Source organism: Hypanus sabinus, chromosome 12, assembly GCF_030144855.1.
Source record: "Hypanus sabinus isolate sHypSab1 chromosome 12, sHypSab1.hap1, whole genome shotgun sequence".
Lineage (NCBI taxonomy): Eukaryota > Metazoa > Chordata > Chondrichthyes > Myliobatiformes > Dasyatidae > Hypanus > Hypanus sabinus.
In genome coordinates, this window is record NC_082717.1 from 103303655 (window position 1) to 103322004 (window position 18350).

Here is an 18350-nt window from a genome sequence, read left to right on the forward strand (position 1 = left end):
CAACGTTTAAGAGAAGTCTCAGTAGGTACATGGTTTAGTAGGGATATGGAAGACTGGTGCTGATATAGGTTGACAGGAGTAAACAGTTTAAATTGTTTTGTCATGGACCAGATGGGCTGAAGGGTCTGTTTTTGTGCTGTACTTCTCAATTACTCCATCCATTATCTACTGGCTCTTGTTCCGCCTCTTTATACTGGCTCTGTCCCTTCTATTAGTTGAGATGAAGGGCCTCAATCCCAGTATTCTTGTGTCTCCTGCGTTGTCTTAAACATTCTTAAGTATGTAAAAACATTAAAAACAAAGAAAAAATGTTAAAATCAGTTAAAAATAAAATTGGGGAATATCAGTCCAGTTGAACTTCACATGCTTTGACAATAAACTCAAGTTTATCATTGATTTTGACAGAGTGAGTGAAGTTATCCCCTCTGGTTCAGGAGCTGGATGGCTCTGGGGAAAACTTCTTGAGCCTTGGAGTGAGATGGGACTACCTCAGAGTTCCTTGAAACTTTATTTTCTCATGGTCTGTTATAATTTTGCAATGTTGGTGCTGAGCTAGGTATTTGTTGGCCTTGTGCAATGTAGATCAGTATTTGTAGCTATAAGTAATGAAAGTGCATGGGAGAAGTGGTTGAGTTGTTGCTGGACTAACTGAAGTTTACTGTACCTCTCTCCTCCAGGTTTTGGCTCACCTTTTGGACATGGTTTTCCACAGTGATGAAAAGGAAAAAGTAATTCCGTTACTTGTTAATATTATGTACTACGTGGTGCCCTATCTTCGGAATCACAGGTATTCCACTTATCCGATTGCATGGGATTTAATTGTGATTTTGTCAATTGCAGGCTAGGTTTGCTCAGTATGGACAGTTCTTGGAAATGTCTTTCCAGCGTGTGTATCTTCTGGTTTCCCAATGTGGCATTCAGTGTTGCTGTGTCTGTACTAAGATCTAAGCAAGTAGAAAACACTTGGAGAGAAACCGAACTGCTGAAAAAACTCAGCTAATCAGGCAGCGTCTGTAGACGCAAAAGGATAGTATGTATTTTGGGTTGAGACTCCACAGGTACCTTTGCCTTCGCAGATGCTGGTCGACCCACTGAGTTCTTCCAGCAGTCGTCTGTTGGGTCCAGATCCTAGTATCTGCTATCTGTTTTGTCTCCAGGAAGCAGATTTCATTTCTTTGCAATGAAACTTGCAATATTGTGCACAATGTCTGTTACCAATTTTTTTTTTTGTGTGGAACTGAACCATTTTCTCTGGTTCATTGGGCCTGCTTTTGTTCAAGGGAGTGGGTGAGTGAGGTCAGGATTTCCTCTCTTTAAGAACTTCTCTCTTCTATCTTCTCATCTATATGCTCCATAATCTTTTTCTAATTTCTCAAAGGTGTGGTACAGAAGTAAATTGTAAAATTGGCTGATTTAATCCCACACGTCCTCTGCTTCAGATCCAACATGAGAAGACATCCAGGGAACCCATGGTGGGCAGACCCATAGCTGCAAGCTCCAGTGCTTCGAATTTAGGTCATAGGACATTGGAGTAGAATTAGACTATCCAACTCATCGGATCTGTTCCGCAATTCCATCATGGCGGACTTTTTTTTATCCCATTCTCCTGCCTCCTTCATGTACTTTGACGCTATCATGGCATTATTTGTTGGTGTTTGATATGCCAGTGAAATGTCCAACATTAAATGCTAAACTGAGACATACCTGTATATTCCTTGCAGACTTATCTGTTCAGTGATCTCTCAAGATATTGTCAGATTTATAAAATCTGTTTCCAGCTGACTACATTTTAAGTGCTGCTGTATGCTATGGTTCATGTGAAACTATTTTGTCTTTGGGAGATCACTATTTTTTGGTTCTGAAACCAGCAGTGATCACTTGTTTCATACCCATCCTTCATGTATCAGGGCTGCATTAAGTTGGACAGCAATTCAAAACGACTGATGATCAAGGAGTCGCCATTTAGACGCACACTGGAATTACTCAGCACCTCAGGCATCCTCTGTGGGAACAGAAACCATTAACGTTTCAAGTCTGAGAAAGGAAAGAAACAGGTTGTGTTAGTAGTAAGGAGGGTGTGAGAAAGAATGAGATCAAGTGATTTTCTCTGATCAGGTGAGATGGTAGCCATTAAGGAGCATTTAAACTTTTCAGCCTGTGTAATGTGCTGCTAATTGAACCATACCACTCAGAAATAGGCCTTTTGACCCGCCTTGTCCACACTGACCATATTAATCCTATATTATACACCCCTACTCCAAGTACTGTAGTACATATATAGTGTGCCTGAGACTTCTGCTCAGTACTGTATATTATGTCTTTCCAGTTACCAAATAATGCTACTGGGCTAATACAAAGCTAAGCATTCTTATTTCTGTTTCTGAACCACCTTCCTATCCTAACCAATGTACGGTACTGTGCAGAAGTCTTGGGCTCCTGAGCTATATATATATGCCTAAGACTTTTGCACAGTACTGAATCCGCCCCAATGCCTTCTGAACATTCTAATTTTGTCTGCCTTTACTATCTCCTCTGGCAGCTCACTCTATATATTCACCACGCTCTGTCTGGAAAGCTGTGCGAGAGATGGGTTGTACCTGGATTAGGGGGACCAATATCATGGCTGGGAGATTTGCTAGTGCTACTCAGGAGGGTTTAAGCTAGAGTGGCAGAGTGCTCAATGGCAAATTGAAATTATACTGTAGCTAATGAGAGCAAATTTAGTTGTCAGATTAGACAGAAGCGCAGTAAGGAGAAAGGAAAGGCGAATGGTTTAAACTGTATTTATGTCCATGCAAAAGGCTTGACTGGTAAGACGGATGAATTCAGGACGTGGTTTGACTCAAGGGCCTGGGATAGCATGCCTGAGGGGAGGGCAGCACTGGCAGTCTCAATGCCATGCCTGTTTCGTATCTGTATCTTACAAGGGAGGTGCAAGTAGAAGACTAGGAATTGCCTTGGTGAAAGAAAACATAACAATAGTCCTTAGAGGAGATGATCTTGGGAGATCATCCAGCGAGGCCACATGGTTAGAACTGAGAAACAAGAAGGGGTGGGGGGGGTAGTCACTCTGATTGTATTGTATTATAGACCCCCTAATAGTCAGCTGGAATTTGACGAGCAGGTATGTACAGAGATTGCAGCTGATTGTAAATATAATAGAGTAGTATTCATAGGGAATTTTAACTTACTGGGCCAATCAGAATGAAAAAGGCTTGGGTGGAGTGGAATTTGTGAAATGTGTCCAAGAAACTTTCCTTCAACAATGTGTATTGTGACCTACGAGAGTCCCTGATGAATGAGGTAGGGCAAGTGTGCCAGTAAGTACTTTGGGTACAGTAACCATAATTTTATTAATTTTAAAATAGTTTTGCAGAAGGGTATGATTGGTTCAAAGGTTACGGGGTCTGGGGCAGAGCTAATTTGGGCAGGATCCTGCAGAGGTTGATGGGTGCAATTCCTAGCAGATGAAGGAGCAGTTACCAAGTGTGTGGAAACTAGTGAATTGTGTTATGACTATAAGAGGTGTAGGAATGCACTTAAGAGAGAAATTAGGGGGGCAAAAAGAGGATAAGAGAAGGATCTGGCAAGAAATAAGGAGAGGAACAAGGAAAGGATAGCTTCCCTACTTTCTGTATCTATCTTTGATGGAGATTTTTGCATTTATTTGGAGTGAACCGTTTGGGAGCTTTCCTCGGGATCTGAGATATATACGCTTCCCTTCCAGTGCCCACAACGCCCCAAGTTACAGAGCCTGTGTTCAGCTCGTCAGCAGCCTCAGTGGCTATCAGTATACCAGGCGGGCTTGGAAAAAGGAAGCATTTGATCTTCTTATGGACCCCAACTTCTTCCAGATGGATGCATCCTGTGTTAGTCAGTAAGTTGCTGTTTGCTTTCAATGTGTCCGGAAGAACAGTTTCTCACTCCATTTGCCATATCAACAGTGAAAACCATTGATACCAACAACCACAATTATTCTAATCATCAGTAAAATTAATGCAAATTTAACCAGTTAAAGTGTGGACTTTCAAGCCAGTGAAAGTAATTAACACATTTATTCCAGAGAGTTGTTCACTTCCTCTCAAAATTCCATAGAACAATTTAAACATCATTTAATAATTTGGCTTTAACTGAATGGGTAATAAACTCCATATCATGTCTGCTGGAAGCCACTAGAGCAAGTTTTATAACTGAGATCAGGAAAGTTGCATTCAAAAACAGGAAATATAAGCTAAATATGCAGGTTCCAAATTTGGATTTACTACAGAAACCCTAGGGAAGGGGAAGAAGAGGCCTCTGGTTGAATGCTGGCCATTTTATTAGGTATATCTCTACACAAGCTGTTAATGAATATGTCTGATCAGCCAATTGTGGCAGCAACTCAATGCATAAAAGCATCAGAATGGGGAAGAAATGTGATCTAAGTGACTTTGACCATGGAATGATTGTTAATGCCAAACTGGGTGGTTTGAGTACTTCAGAAACTGTTGATCTAGGATTTTCACACACAGTCTAGAGCGGGGGTTCCTAACCTGAGGTCTATAGACTGCTCGGTTAATGGCAGGGGGTCCCTGGCATAAAAAAAGATTTGTGAACCCCGCACTAGAGTTTACAGAGAACGGTGTGAAAAAGCAAAAAAAAATCTAGTGAGCAGCAGGTCTGTGGGCAAAAATGCCTTGTTAATGAGAGATAAGTGAATGGCCAGACTGGCTCAGGCTGAGAAAGGCAACAGTATCTCAATTAGCGGCATGTTACAGAAGAGCATGTTTGAATGCACAATGCATCAAACCTTGAGGTAGATGAGCTACAGCGGCAGAAGACCATGAACATACACTCATTAGCTGCTTTATTAGGTACAGGAGTGTACTTCGTGTGCATTTATTAAATCGGTTAAAATATTTTCAATCTATTTATAATCTGATTAAGTGATGTCACACTTGAATGAACTCTTCCACAGTGGGTTTAATGGATTTTGTGTTTTACACTGCAGTTGGAGAGCCATCATAGATCACCTGATGACTCATGACAAAACCACATTCAGAGATCTCATGAGTAAGTACGGACTGATTCACTCATTTTGCTTCTTCAATTCTGCCTGTTTTGCACACATGTTGGTCTTTGCTTCACAGCTTTTTGTGTGTCACACTTCTCTGTGTGAAATATTTTGCAGGTACAGCCAACAGCTATTTACATAGTATTTACATTGTATTGGGTATTATAAATCATCTAGAAATGACTTAAAAGTACAGGCATTCCCTGGGTTATGAATGAGTTCTGTTCCTGAGTCCGTCTTTAAGTCGGATTTGAAGTACAGGTACATCCGGTATTATTTAGCGTCAGGTAGTCAAATGTTTTTCTTAGTATATATTTTACCTTTCTATGCATATAAAACACTTAAGAAATATGTATTTCAATAATTAAACCACTGCGTTGCTTAGTAATAATTGTAGCTTTCATCGGGGCAGGGCCTTTCACATGCTCCATTAAAATAGTTCCGATTGTTGACCGACTGTAGCCTAATGCTTTTCCAATGACTGTTGGTGTTTCACCTCTTTCCGATGGCTTTATTACTTACACTTTATTTTCAATGGTGATTATTTTCGTGAACAGAAGCGCTGTGGATTCAGAGCTGCGCTGAGTCCTCAAAAGCACTGCACTGAGACAGGTTAAATAAGGGACTTGAGCATTGGTGTTTTTTGGTATCCGTGGTGGGGTGGTCTTGGAGCCAATCCCCCACGGATAAGGAGGGACGACTGTATGTATACTTTATGCAGCCTTGAGATTCGTCTCCTTACAGTCAGCCGTTAAACAAAGAAATCCAGTCGAACTCATTATAAAAGAATGTCAAACACCCAGTGTGCAGAGAAAAAAAACAAATTGCGCAGACCATAAAAGTAAGCAAGTAACATTCAGAACTGAAGTTTAAGGAAGTGAGTCCACGGACACGGAGCCAGGCATCACTGCAGCAGACTCAGGAGCAGGCCTCTGGCTCAGATCAGTGCAAAGCCAAGTGAACATCGCAGATATGGCCCCTCCTTCCATATTGTTAAATTGAAAGTGTCATTTTAGTGAAGAAAAACAGTAGCATTTAAACATTTTTAATGAAAGGATGCGCCATGGAGTTGTAGCTTCAGATAAAACCAAGTTTTATTTTCTCCTTTTTGCCTTACCTTGACCCTTATTTGCCCAAAACGAAATCCAGAATCTATAGATCTGCAGATGCTGAAACTCTGAAATAAAAGCAGAAATGCTGAAAATAGTCAGAATGATGAAGGGAGCCTGACCTGAAATATTAACAGTGTTCCTCTCGCCACAAATGCTGCCCAAACGGCTCAATGTTTGCCACATTTTCTGTGTGTTTAATCCTTGTTTGGTCAAATCTGTTTGTGAAGTCTCTGCACTCCCTTTACAAGAGGGAATAATCACATCAGACATGGGAGCTCTATAGACATTCATTATGGAATGAAAACCTCTGCTAAAGTGAAGCAATTTTATAAAACACATGAAAGTTGAGGAATAAAGTAAGCTGGATCACAAAGAGAAACTACAAACTTAGTAGGTTTGAATTGTAAGCACAAACTTACAATTTCAAGGAATTTAGAAAGAGATTATCACATGAACACATAAATATCAAGAGAAATGTTTCTCCTCCTAATTTTTTGATGATATTTCTTTCTTTCCCTGTGGTAGAAGTCATATGGATCCCTCAAGCCTGGCCCTTCATTCAGTAAGGTCTGGTCTTGCTGTCTCAACATGCAAAGTAAATTTGTTATCAAAGTACACTTATGTCACCACGTGCAACCCTGCGATTCGTTTTCTTGCGGGCATACTCAGTAAATCCAAGAAACACAATACAGTCAGTGAAAGATACACCCAATAGGGCGGACACACAAAGTGCAAGAGACAACGAGCTGTGCAAATACAAAAAAGAGAACTGCCCAGCTATTCCCCAGGTCGAACAAAATTCTCTCTGCCTTGGCTTTGTAGAATCAATGCTTCCTCCAATGTAGCTTTCCAGGACAGAGAATTACAAAAATGTATGCTTCCCCGAGGGCAAGAATTGTCTCCTTATGTCAAACTTACAGACGGCAAGCCCCCTTAGTATTTGCATGCTTCACATACCACGGAGACAGAGGCAAAGGATTTGTTCAAAGATAGACTGCTGTTTCCTTATTTCTGGTTAATAATTGCCTGACCGGATCTACGAAGGGGCCTGAGTACACCCTTTTTCACCCCCCCCCCAAAAGATGGTACTGAAAAAACAAAGAATGGCAATGAATAAAACCAGAGAGAAATACACTGAGAAGAAAAATAACATTAAGAGTGTTAAAGAATGAAACTACAGCAGGCATTGTTGTTAATCCTGGATTTAGAAGGGTGAGATCATCCATGGCTAACTGCATTGAATTATTGAAGAACTAATGGGGATAAAAATAAGAGCGTTTCAGTAATCTAACTATATTTGGTTTTACAAAGGCCTTCAGTAAATGCCTACATATTGTATAAGATTCATGACTAAGTCTGGGACATGAAAGCGTCTGGTGGAATAGATAGCAAATAGAAGTCACAGGCTGTGTTCTGTAAAGGAACAATCTACTCTCTGGACCTGGGAAGAAAATACCAAAATCTACAAATTGTAAGCCGTAGTTAACCCTGAAAAAGATTACATCAAAGACAAAAATAGACTTGAAACGTGGGCGTAGATATTGTCATTTTGGTAGGAGGAATAAGAAATCCACGTAATGGCTGATTTATACAAGGCTAAAAGGGAGAAAAGAAACAGGGATCTTGGATCTAGCAAGAATGTAATGCTGAGGCTTTATAAGACATGAGACTGCACTTGTAGTATTGTGTGCAATTTTGGGCCCCTTAGCTAAGAAAAGATGTCGTCGCATTGGAGAGTGTCCAGAGGAGGTTCATGAGAATGATTCCAGGAATGAAAGGGTTAATCTGTGAGAAGCATTTGATGGCACTGGATTAATAATTTCTTGGTGTTTAGAAGAATGAAGGAGGGTGGGGTGGGGATCTCATTGAAATCTATCAATTATTGAAAGGTCTAGAGGGAGTGGATGTGGAGAGGATGTTTCCTACAGTGTGAAAGTCTAGGACAATAGGGCACAGCTTCAGAACAGAGGGACGCCCATTTCAAACAGAGATGAGAAGGAATTTCTTTGCCATAGACAGCTGTGGAGGCTGAGTTAAAGGTTATGGGAAAAAGGCAGGAGAATGGTGTTGAGATGATGGAATGGCAGAGAAGACTAAATGGACCAATGGCTTAACACTGCTCTTGTGCCTTATGAATACTGGTCATTAAAGTGGCAGTGCAGATTAATACAGAAGCAAACATGTGTTTCCAAGCACCCAAGACCTCATCATTAATAATCAACTGTAACGTTTTGCCAACCACTGAAGTAAGGTTAACTATACTCTACTGTCATTTGTTTCACTCCCATCTCAAAGAGTGGAGTGACATTTGTAATTTTCCATTCCGCCCGAACTATTCCAGAAGGTCACTACCAATGCCTCCACAATATCTTTAGCTACCTCTTTCAGAACCCTAGGGTGTATTTCATGTGGTCCAGGTGTCTTATCTACCTTCAGCTTCCCAAGCATCTTCTTTGTAGTAACAGTGACTACACTCACTTCTGTCCCCTGACTCTGTTAAATTTCTGGCATACTGGTAGTGTCTTCCACAGAGTCTTGCCCATCCTGAAGTCCACAACAGATGCAAGTTGTAGTTTCAACACCACTCAACCAGCTGACCTAACTCACTCCTGTATGCTTCCTCGTCACCGTCTGAAATTCTGCTAACAATAGTGGTTGTTACTCTGTGTACTCTCTCGCCACACGGAGAGTAGAGCAGTGGGCTAAGCGCACATCCTTGAGGTGTGCTGGAGTTGATTATCAGTGAGGAGGGGATGGTATTTTTGATCCTCACTAACTGTGGGCTCTTGATGAGGAAGTCAAAGATCCATTTGCAGAGGAGCATGTATCAGGCCAGGATACAACCAGTTAGGATACTCACCACTGTGCGTCTATAGAAGTTTGTCAGTGTTTTCCATGACCTGCTGAATCTGCCCTTCACTAGGCATTTGCATTTTCCTTTGACTAAGTAAAAAAGTCTGGTTTATAGTTCACCAGGTATCTGATTTTTGATTTAATTTCTTGTCTGTTTCCTCTCAATATTTAATGCTAAATGTAAAGAACGAGTGCTTTTAATGTGGCTCTCTGTTTCAGCCACTGAGATGATACTGGTATCTTGTTGAAGCAAGATCTGAAATTCCAGCTCATTCCTACCAATAAGTAGGCCAGTCATCAGAAACAGTCTCCCTGTCGGAGTTACTGAAGAGGCTGATGAATACTGGAGCAGATCTTGGGATTTCGGCTCAGTGGCCTGGCAGGTTGTGTGTGAGTAGGAGTTGTGCAATGTCTTCATGGCTTCTCCTGCATCCCCATAGCTCGCGTGGCAGTGGCCCAGAGCAGCTCCCTCAACCTGTTTGCGAGCCGCGAGGCAGAGCTGGAGCAGCGGGCGATGCTGCTGAAGAGACTTGCCTTTGCCATCTTCAGCAGTGAAGTGGACCAATACCAGAAGTACCTGCCAGACATACAAGGTTGGTAGCATCAGCCCAGAGTCCGTCTGGGGTCATGTACCTTGCCCACTTGGAAAGTAGAGGAAGTTACAAGTATTGGTGATGATGTCAGTCTGGCAAAGTCAAGAAGGTTTATAACTATAATGAACTGTGTTTGCAGCTTTGTTCATATCGATAAGTTGAAAAAATCTGAATGTTCTGAATCTGCAAGATTTTGCTGATACACATAATAATCCAACTAACTTTCAGCTCTGTGATCCAAACATTACCAAGTATTACAAGAGACAGAAAATGTGCATTCAGCCACACAGATCCATCCTGGGGTCTAAATCTCACTCAAGCTTCTGCCCACCTCTCCTGGCCTAACTCAAAGTTAGTACGTTCGGCGGGCAGTTGGGAAGCAAACAGTGACCAGCAAGGCGGCCCTTCTACAGGGGCCAACACAGTGGCATTCAGTGCAGAAGGACTGGGAGTCCTCAGTGTGGACTTCACACCCATGGTCTCAGTGCATCAGGTTGAACATGGGCAAAGAAACCGTCTCCTGATAACCGTCCAGCACCTTTCCTCAGCTCTGCTACTCTGTTGAGCAACAGCTGGAAAAAGCACTGAAAGTAGCAGGAGTACTGCATATCCTTCGGATACAGGGATTTCAAAGTCCATCATCGGGGGTGGCTTGGGAGTACCTCCACAGATCCAGCTGGTTCAGGCCCACTTGACTGGCTCTTCAGGTGAGACCAACACTGGGCATCCTCACCAATCTACCTGTGGTAGATTGTAACTGGAGAAAATAACTGGAAAAACACACACACACACACACACACACACACACACTCACACACACACTCACACTCACACTCACACTCACACTCACACACACTCACACTGACACACTCACTCACACTCACACACACACTCACACACTCACTCACACACACACTCACACACTCACACTCACTCACACACTCACACTCACTCACTCACACTCACTCACACACTCACTCACACACTCACTCACACTCTCACACACACTCACACACTCACTCACACACACACTCACACACTCACACTCACTCACACACACACACTCACACTCACTCACACTCACTCACACACTCACTCACACACTCACTCACACACTCACACTCACTCACACACACACACACACTCACACACTCACTCACACACACACACACTCACACACTCACTCACACACTCACTCACACACACACTCACACACTCACTCACTCACACACACACACACTCTCACACACACACACACACTCACACACACACACACACACTCACACACTCACACACACACACACACACACACTCACACACACACACACACACACACACACTCACACACACACACACTCACACACAGTCACTCACACACAGTCACACACAGTCACACACACTCTCTTTCTCTCACTCACACACTCACACTCTCACTCTCACACTCACTCACTTACACTCACTCACACACACTCACTCTCACACACTCTCACGGACACTCACTCACACACACTCATTCACACTGTGTCTCTCTCACTGTCTCTCAGACACATGCACTCTCACGGACACTCACAGACACATACATACACTCACACGTGGACACACACACACACACACACACACACACACACACACACACACACACACACACACACGTGGTTGGGAACAAACAGCTAATGTTTCGAGCTAAGCTCCTTCATCAAGGAAAGCAAGATATCCTTTAACAGGGCACATTGCACCTACTGGCTGCAGCCTTCTGCATTTACAGATGAATATGCTCCTCTCATCAACAGCTCTTCTTGTCCCATTTTCCAGCTTCAGTCTCATTTTGCACCACCATCCCCTTAACCTCTGCTGACTCTGCCATTCACTTCCAGTTTAGTGGAGCTGTTCGGAACCCCAACTACACTCGTCATTGAACGTTTGTGATGCGGGAGGCCATTCAGCCGATCCTGGTTGAACTATAACTTTTCATATGAATGCCACCCCCCCCCCCCCCCCACCACACTACTGGATCAGTGGTCACACCTCTTCAAGTACACACCCAGGTACTGGTTCAGCACGGTGGCTTCTGCCTCTCTGACACTGTCAGACAGCTTCAGACCAAGGTACCCACTTGGTGAAAAAAGCTCTTGTCACCTCATTCATTAAAGTTGTATTGCCGGTTGTTGACCCAGCTGCTACTGGATATATATTCTTCCTATTCATCGATCCACACCTCTCAATTCTGTACACTAAATCTTCCTTCAGCTTCCTGTATTCCAAAGAAACTATCCCACATTATCCAGTGTTTCCTCAGAGCTAAAATGTTTCAACGCTGGCAACATCTTGGTGAATCTGCTCTGCACCCTTTCCCCTGCAATCACATCCATCCTGTAGCGTGGTGGCTCACACTGTGATCCAACTTGTGTATTGTTTCAACGTGACCTTGCTGCTCTTTTATCCTTTGTCTCAGCTAATAAAGCTCATATGCTATTAGAACAGAATTAGGCCATTTGGCCCATTGAGTGCTCCACCATTTGATCATGGCTGATCCATTTCCCTCTCAACCCCATTCTCCTGCCTTCCCCCCCATAACCTTTCACACCCTGACTTATCAAAAATCTATCAATGTCCACCTTAACCGTACTCAGTGCTTGGCCTCCACAGCTGCTTGTGGCAACGAATCCCACAATTCCTCCTCATTTCCGTTCTAGATGAACATCCCTCTATTCTGCGGCTGTGTCCTCTGATCTTAAGATCCCCTACCACAGGAAACATCCTGTCCACATTCACTCTATCTAGGTTTTCAACATTCTATAGTTTTCACTGAGATTCCCCCTCATTCTTCTGAGTTCCAGTGATTACAAACCCAGAGCCATCAAACGCTCCTCATACGATAAGCCTTTCAATCCCGGAATCATTTTCGTGAACCTCCTTTGAAAGCTTTCCAATGTCAGACATCCTTCCTTAGAACAGGGGTCCAAGTGAGGCCTCACCAGTGCCTTATAAAGCCTCAGCTTTACATCCTTATTTTTATATTTGAGTTTTATGAGAAACATCCCATCTGCCTTCTGAACCGGTCCGGCTACTTTGTATAAATCTATACACTTAAATTGTATCTCTGTCCCTCTGCCACTCGCAGTTAATTCCCTCGCCTGGTTATACCAAATGTATCATCTCAGGACTCACCCCACATTAAGTTCTATTTGCCACTTCTCTGAGCAGACCACTTCTCACCTGTACTCTCCTCTGTCCTCCTCTCTAATTCCTGCTACTCAGAGTAACATTAAGTAACTTGGCACAATTTTTGTACAGAAATCCTCCTTTGCGTTGTTATTTTGAGCATTGTCTTCGACCGTTGATGTAAATGGCAAATTCCCAGGGGATGAGTTGATGTTGGTATTGTGCTGTGCTCTGTTCCAGAACGGCTGGTGGAAAGTCTGCGTCTGCCGCAAGTCCCCACACTCCACGCCCAAGTTTTCCTCTTCTTCCGTGTCTTGTTATTACGGATCTCGGCACGTCACCTCACTTCCCTGTGGCCCACTATGATCACAGAACTGGTAAGTTAACCAGAAGCTTATGATGTGAATGCAGTCCCGTGTCTCCCCTTCCCTTCACTTTCTCCCCCTCAGTTTCCTCCTGGAGGATGCATTCTGGCCACTCAGTTTACTTTGATGGAGGCAAACTGTGTGTTCTATACTCTTGTATTAACCCCATCCTTAGGCAGGATGGGATAATTCAGAAAGACAGTGAAAAATCACTGTGTGAAAGTCAAAGCAACTGCAGACACTGGATTTCCTAAATAAAGACAGAAACAGTTTCAAATGCTCAGCAGGTCAGGCAGCTTCCATGGAGGGAGAAACAAAGTTGATGTTTTGATAAAGGTTGCAGTCTGAAAAGTTACAGTTTCTCCTTCCACAGGTGCTGCCTGAAAGTTTGCTGCATTGTCTGAAAATCATTGTGTACGTAGTGCATTCGCTAAGCACTTCTGCCCAAACAAGGTTTTGCCCGTGGCCAGTTCCTCTCAAGTTCCTTGAGGAATGCAGCAAAGTGAGTGACAGAATCCTGGGAGGGCCTGAGACAGACAGACGGACGGACAGACTTTATTGATCCCCAGGGAAATTGGGTTTCGTTACAGTCGCACCAACCAAGAATAGTGAAGAAGTATAGCAACATATAACCATAGAAACATAGAAAATAGGTGCAGGAGTAGGCCATTCGGCCCTTCGAACCTGCACCGCCATTCAGTATGATCATGGCTGATCATCCAACTCAGAACCCTGTACCTGCTTTCTCTCCATACCCCCTGATCCCTTTAGCCACAAGGGCCATATCTAACTTCCTCTTAAATATAGCCAATGAACCGGCCTCAACTGTTTCCTGTGGCAGAGAATTCCACAGATTCACCACTCTCTGTGTGAAGAAGATTTTCCTCATCTCGGTCCTAAAAGGCTCCCCCTTTATCCTTAAACTGTGACCTCTCATTCTGGACTTCCCCAACATCGGAAACAATCTTCCTGCATCTAGCCTGTTGTTATTGTTATTATAAATAACGTTGTTGTTGATCAGCATTCCAGCAGTGAATGCTTACGCTGTTGAAGTAAAGGATGTATATTCTCTTCCCATGGACGCCTTATCAAGGGAAAGGTGTTGCTACTTTGCACATACTATCCACATGGTCCTCCTCCTCAATGAAGGGAGAATTTTTGTGCAAGGGTCATGAGATTACATTTACCATTGTCTGCTTCTTTCCTCCTTCACTAAAGGTCCAAGTATTTCTGCTGATCGAACAGGAGCTGACAGCAGATGAAGACATCTCAAGGTAAAAGTTTCCCATGGCCTTTCAGAGTTTTTTGTTTGGTTCCTGCTTAGCAGTTTTCTAAAGTCTGACGAACCCTGCTGGGGGAATGGACTGCCTATTCATCCCACTGGGAAAAGGATGCCAACCCAAATCAGAATCAGCTTTAATATCACCAGCGTATGTTGTGAAATTTGTTAACTTTACGGCAGCAGTACAATGCAATACATGTCAATAGAGAAGAAGAGAAAAAATGTGAATTACAGTCACTGTGTGTGTGTGTGTATATATGTAATAGTTCAGTTAAATTAAGTAGTGCAAAAATAAAAATTAATAAAATATATAGTGAAGTAGTGCTGAAGGGTTCAATATCCATTCAGAAATCTGATGGCAGAGAAGAAGAAGCTTTTCCAGAACCAGGTGTGTGCCTTCAGGCTTCTGTACCTTCTTTCTCTTGCTTTCTGGACACCAGACCCAACCAGTTCCCCTCCACCACCACTCTCCTCTCTCTAGTGAAACTTGTGCTCACTCTTAATAATTTCTCCTTTGACTCCTCCCACTTCCTTCCACCAAAAGGTGTAGCCATGGGCACTTGAATGGGTCCCAGCTATGCCTGCCTTTTTGTCGGATATATGGAACAGTCTATGTTCCAAGCCTACACTGGTGTCTGTCCCCACTTTTCCTACACTGCATTGGTGCTGCTTCCTGCAACCATGCAGAACCATCGCCTTCATCAACTTTGCCTCCAACTTCCACCATGCCCACAAATCTACCTGGTCCATTTCTGATGCCTCCCTCCCCTTTCTCAATCTCACTGTCTCCTTCTCTGGAGACAGCTTATCTACTGACATCTATTATAAACCCATGGACTTTCACTGCTACCTGGACTATACCTCTTCCCACCTGGTTGCTTGTAAAAACGCCATTCTCTTCTCTCCGTTCCTCCATCACCGCCACATCTGCTCTCAGGATGAGGCTTTCATTCTGGAAAGAATGAGATGTCCTCCTTTTTCAAAGGAACGGATTCCCTTCCTCCACCGTCAATGCTGCCCTCAACTGCATCTCTTCCATTTCACGCATGTCTGCTGTTACCCTATTCTTCCACCACCCAGCCAGGGATAGAATTCCTCATGTCCCCACCAGCCTCTGTGTCCAGCACATAATTCTTTGGAACCTCTTCTGTCTCCAAAAGAATCCCACCACCAAGCACATCACCCCCCTCTTATCCCCACCCCCTCCCACTTTCTGCTTTCTGCAGGGATCGCTCCCTTGTCCCTCCCCACTGACCTCCCTCCTGGCACGCATCTTTGCAAGTGGAACAAGTGTTACACCTGCCCCTACACCTCCTCCCTCACTACCATTCAGGGCTCTAACCAGTTCTTCCAGGTGAGGTGACACGTCACCTGTGAGTTTGTTGCGGTCATATATGTGTTCGGTGCTCCTGCTGTGGCCTTCTGAAATATCGGTGAGACCCGACATAGATTGGGAGACCGTTTCACTGAGTACCTACGCTCTGCCTGCTGGAAGAAGCTTTGAAATGTAGGAAACCTTCGGCCCACAATGCTGTGTCGTACATGTATTTACTTTAGAAATTACCTAGAATTCCCCATAGCCCTCTATTTTTCTAACTACCCTGTACCTATCCAGGAGTCTCTTAAAAGACCCTATCATATCTGCCTCCACCACTGTTGCCGGCAGCCCATTCCACGCACTCACCACTCTCTGTGTAAAAAAAAACAAAAATAAAAAACAACTTACCTCTATACCTACTTCCAAGCACCTTAAAACTGTGCCCCCTCATGCTAGCTATTTCAGCCCTGGGGAAAAGCCTCTGACTATCCACACGATCAATGCCTCTCATCATCTTGTACACCTCTATCAGGTCACCTCTCATCCTCCGTCGCTCCAAGGAGAAAAGGCCGAGTTCACTCAACTTGTTCTCATAAGGCATGCTCCCCAATCCAGGCAACATCCTTGTAAATCTCCTCTGCACCCTTTCTATAGTTTCCACATCCTTCCTGTAGTGAGGTGACCACAATTGAGCACAGTACTCCAAGTGGGGTCTGACCAGGGTCCTATATAGTTGCAACATTACCTCTCGGCTCTTAAACTCAATCCCACAATTGATGAAGGCAAATACAACATATGCCTTCTTAACCTCAGAGTCAACCTGTGCAGCAGCTTTGAGTGTCCTATGGACTCTGACCCCAACATCCCTCTGATCCTCCACACTGCCAAAAGTCTTCCCATTATATTTGACCTACCAAAATGAACCACTTCACACTTATCTGGGTTGAACTCCATCTGCCACTTCTCAGCCCAGTTTTGCATCCTCCCGATGTCCCGCTGTAACCTCTGACAGCCCTCCACACTATCCACAACACCCTCAACCGTTGTGCCATCAGCACATTTACTAACCCATCCCTCCACTTACTCATCCAGGTCATTTATAAAAATCACAAAGAGAAGGGGTCCCAGAACAGATCCCTGAGGCACACCACTGGTCACCAACCTCCATGCAGAATATGACCCATCTACAACCACTCTTTGCCTTCTGTGAGCAAGCAAATTCTGGATCTACAAAGCAATGTCCCCTTGGATCCCATGTCTCCTTACTTCCTCAATAAGCTTTGCATGGGGTACCTTATCAAATGCCTTGCTGAAATCCATATACACTACATCTACTGCTCTACCTTCATCAATGTGTTTAGTCACATCCTCAAAAAAATTCAATTAAGCTTGTGAGGCACGACCTGCCTTTGACAAAGCAATGCTGACTATTCCTAATTATACTATGCCTCTCCAAATATTCATGAATCCTGCCTCTCAGGATCTTTTCCATCAACTTACCAACCACTGAAGTAAGACTCACTGGTCTATAATTTCCTGGGCTATCTCTACTCCCTTTCTTAAATAAGGGAACAACATCTGCAACCCTCCAGTCCTCTGGAACCTCTCCCGACCCCGTTGATGATGCAAAGATCATTGCCAGAGGCTCAGCAATTTCCTCCTTTGCTTCCCACAGTAGCCTGGGGTACATTTCGTCTGGTCCCGGAGACTTATCCAACTTGATACATTCCAAAAGCTTCAGCGCATCTTCTTTCTTAATGTCTATATGCTCAAGCCTTTCAGTCTGCTGTAAGTCATCCCTACAATTGTCAACAAACAACAACACACACAAAATGCTGGTAGAACACAGCAGGCTAGGCAGCATCTATAGGGAGAAGCGATGTCGACATTTCGGGCCGAGACTCTTCGTCTGGATGAAGGGTCTCAGCCCGAAACATCGACATCGCTTCTCCCTATAGATGCTGCCTAGCCTGCTGTGTTCTGCCAGCATTTTGTGTGTGTTGTTGTTTGAATTTCCAGCATCTGCAGATTTCCTCGTGTTTGCTCTTACAATTGTCAAGATCCGTTTTTATAGTGAATACTGAAGCAAAGTATTCATTCAGTACCTCTGCTATTTCCTCCGGTTCCACACACATTTTTCCACTGTCACGCTTGATTGGTCCTATTCTCTCATGTCTTATGCTCTTACTCTCCATATACTTGTAGAATGCCTTGGGGTTTTCCTTAATCCTGTCTGCCAAGGCCTACTCACGGCCCCTTCTGGCTCTCCTAATCTCCTTCTTAAGCTCCTTCCTGCTAGCCTTATAATCTTCTAGATCTCTATCATTACCTAGTTTTTTTGAACCTTTCATAAGCTTTTCTTCTTGACTAGATTTTCAACAGCCTTTGTACACCACGGTTCCTCTATCCTACTGTCCTTTCCCTGTCTCATTAGAATGTACCTATGCAGAACCCCACGCAAAATCCCCTGAACATTTGCCACATTTCTGCTGTACATTTCCCTAAGAACATCTGTTCCCAATTTAGAAACACAGAAAACCGACAGCACAATACAGACCCTTCAGCCCACAAAGCTGTGCCCAACTTGTCTTTACCTTAGAAATTATTAGGCT

At 43.7% G+C, this 18350-nt stretch overlaps 1 protein-coding gene across 5 annotated transcripts in view; it reads left to right on the forward strand.

Moving 5' to 3' along the window:
- The window catches only part of dop1a (DOP1 leucine zipper like protein A), a 192528-nt gene that overhangs the window by 163938 nt on the left and 10240 nt on the right, over positions 1 to 18350 (forward strand). For all 5 annotated transcript variants that reach the window (XM_059986598.1, XM_059986596.1, XM_059986597.1 and 2 more), the window contains 6 exons: positions 678 to 787; positions 3728 to 3877; positions 4991 to 5052; positions 9459 to 9611; positions 13014 to 13150; positions 14357 to 14412. In XM_059986598.1, coding sequence (XP_059842581.1) covers positions 678 to 787; positions 3728 to 3877; positions 4991 to 5052; positions 9459 to 9611; positions 13014 to 13150; positions 14357 to 14412 — 668 coding nt within the window. The remainder of the gene's footprint in view (positions 1 to 677; positions 788 to 3727; positions 3878 to 4990; positions 5053 to 9458; positions 9612 to 13013; positions 13151 to 14356; positions 14413 to 18350) is intronic.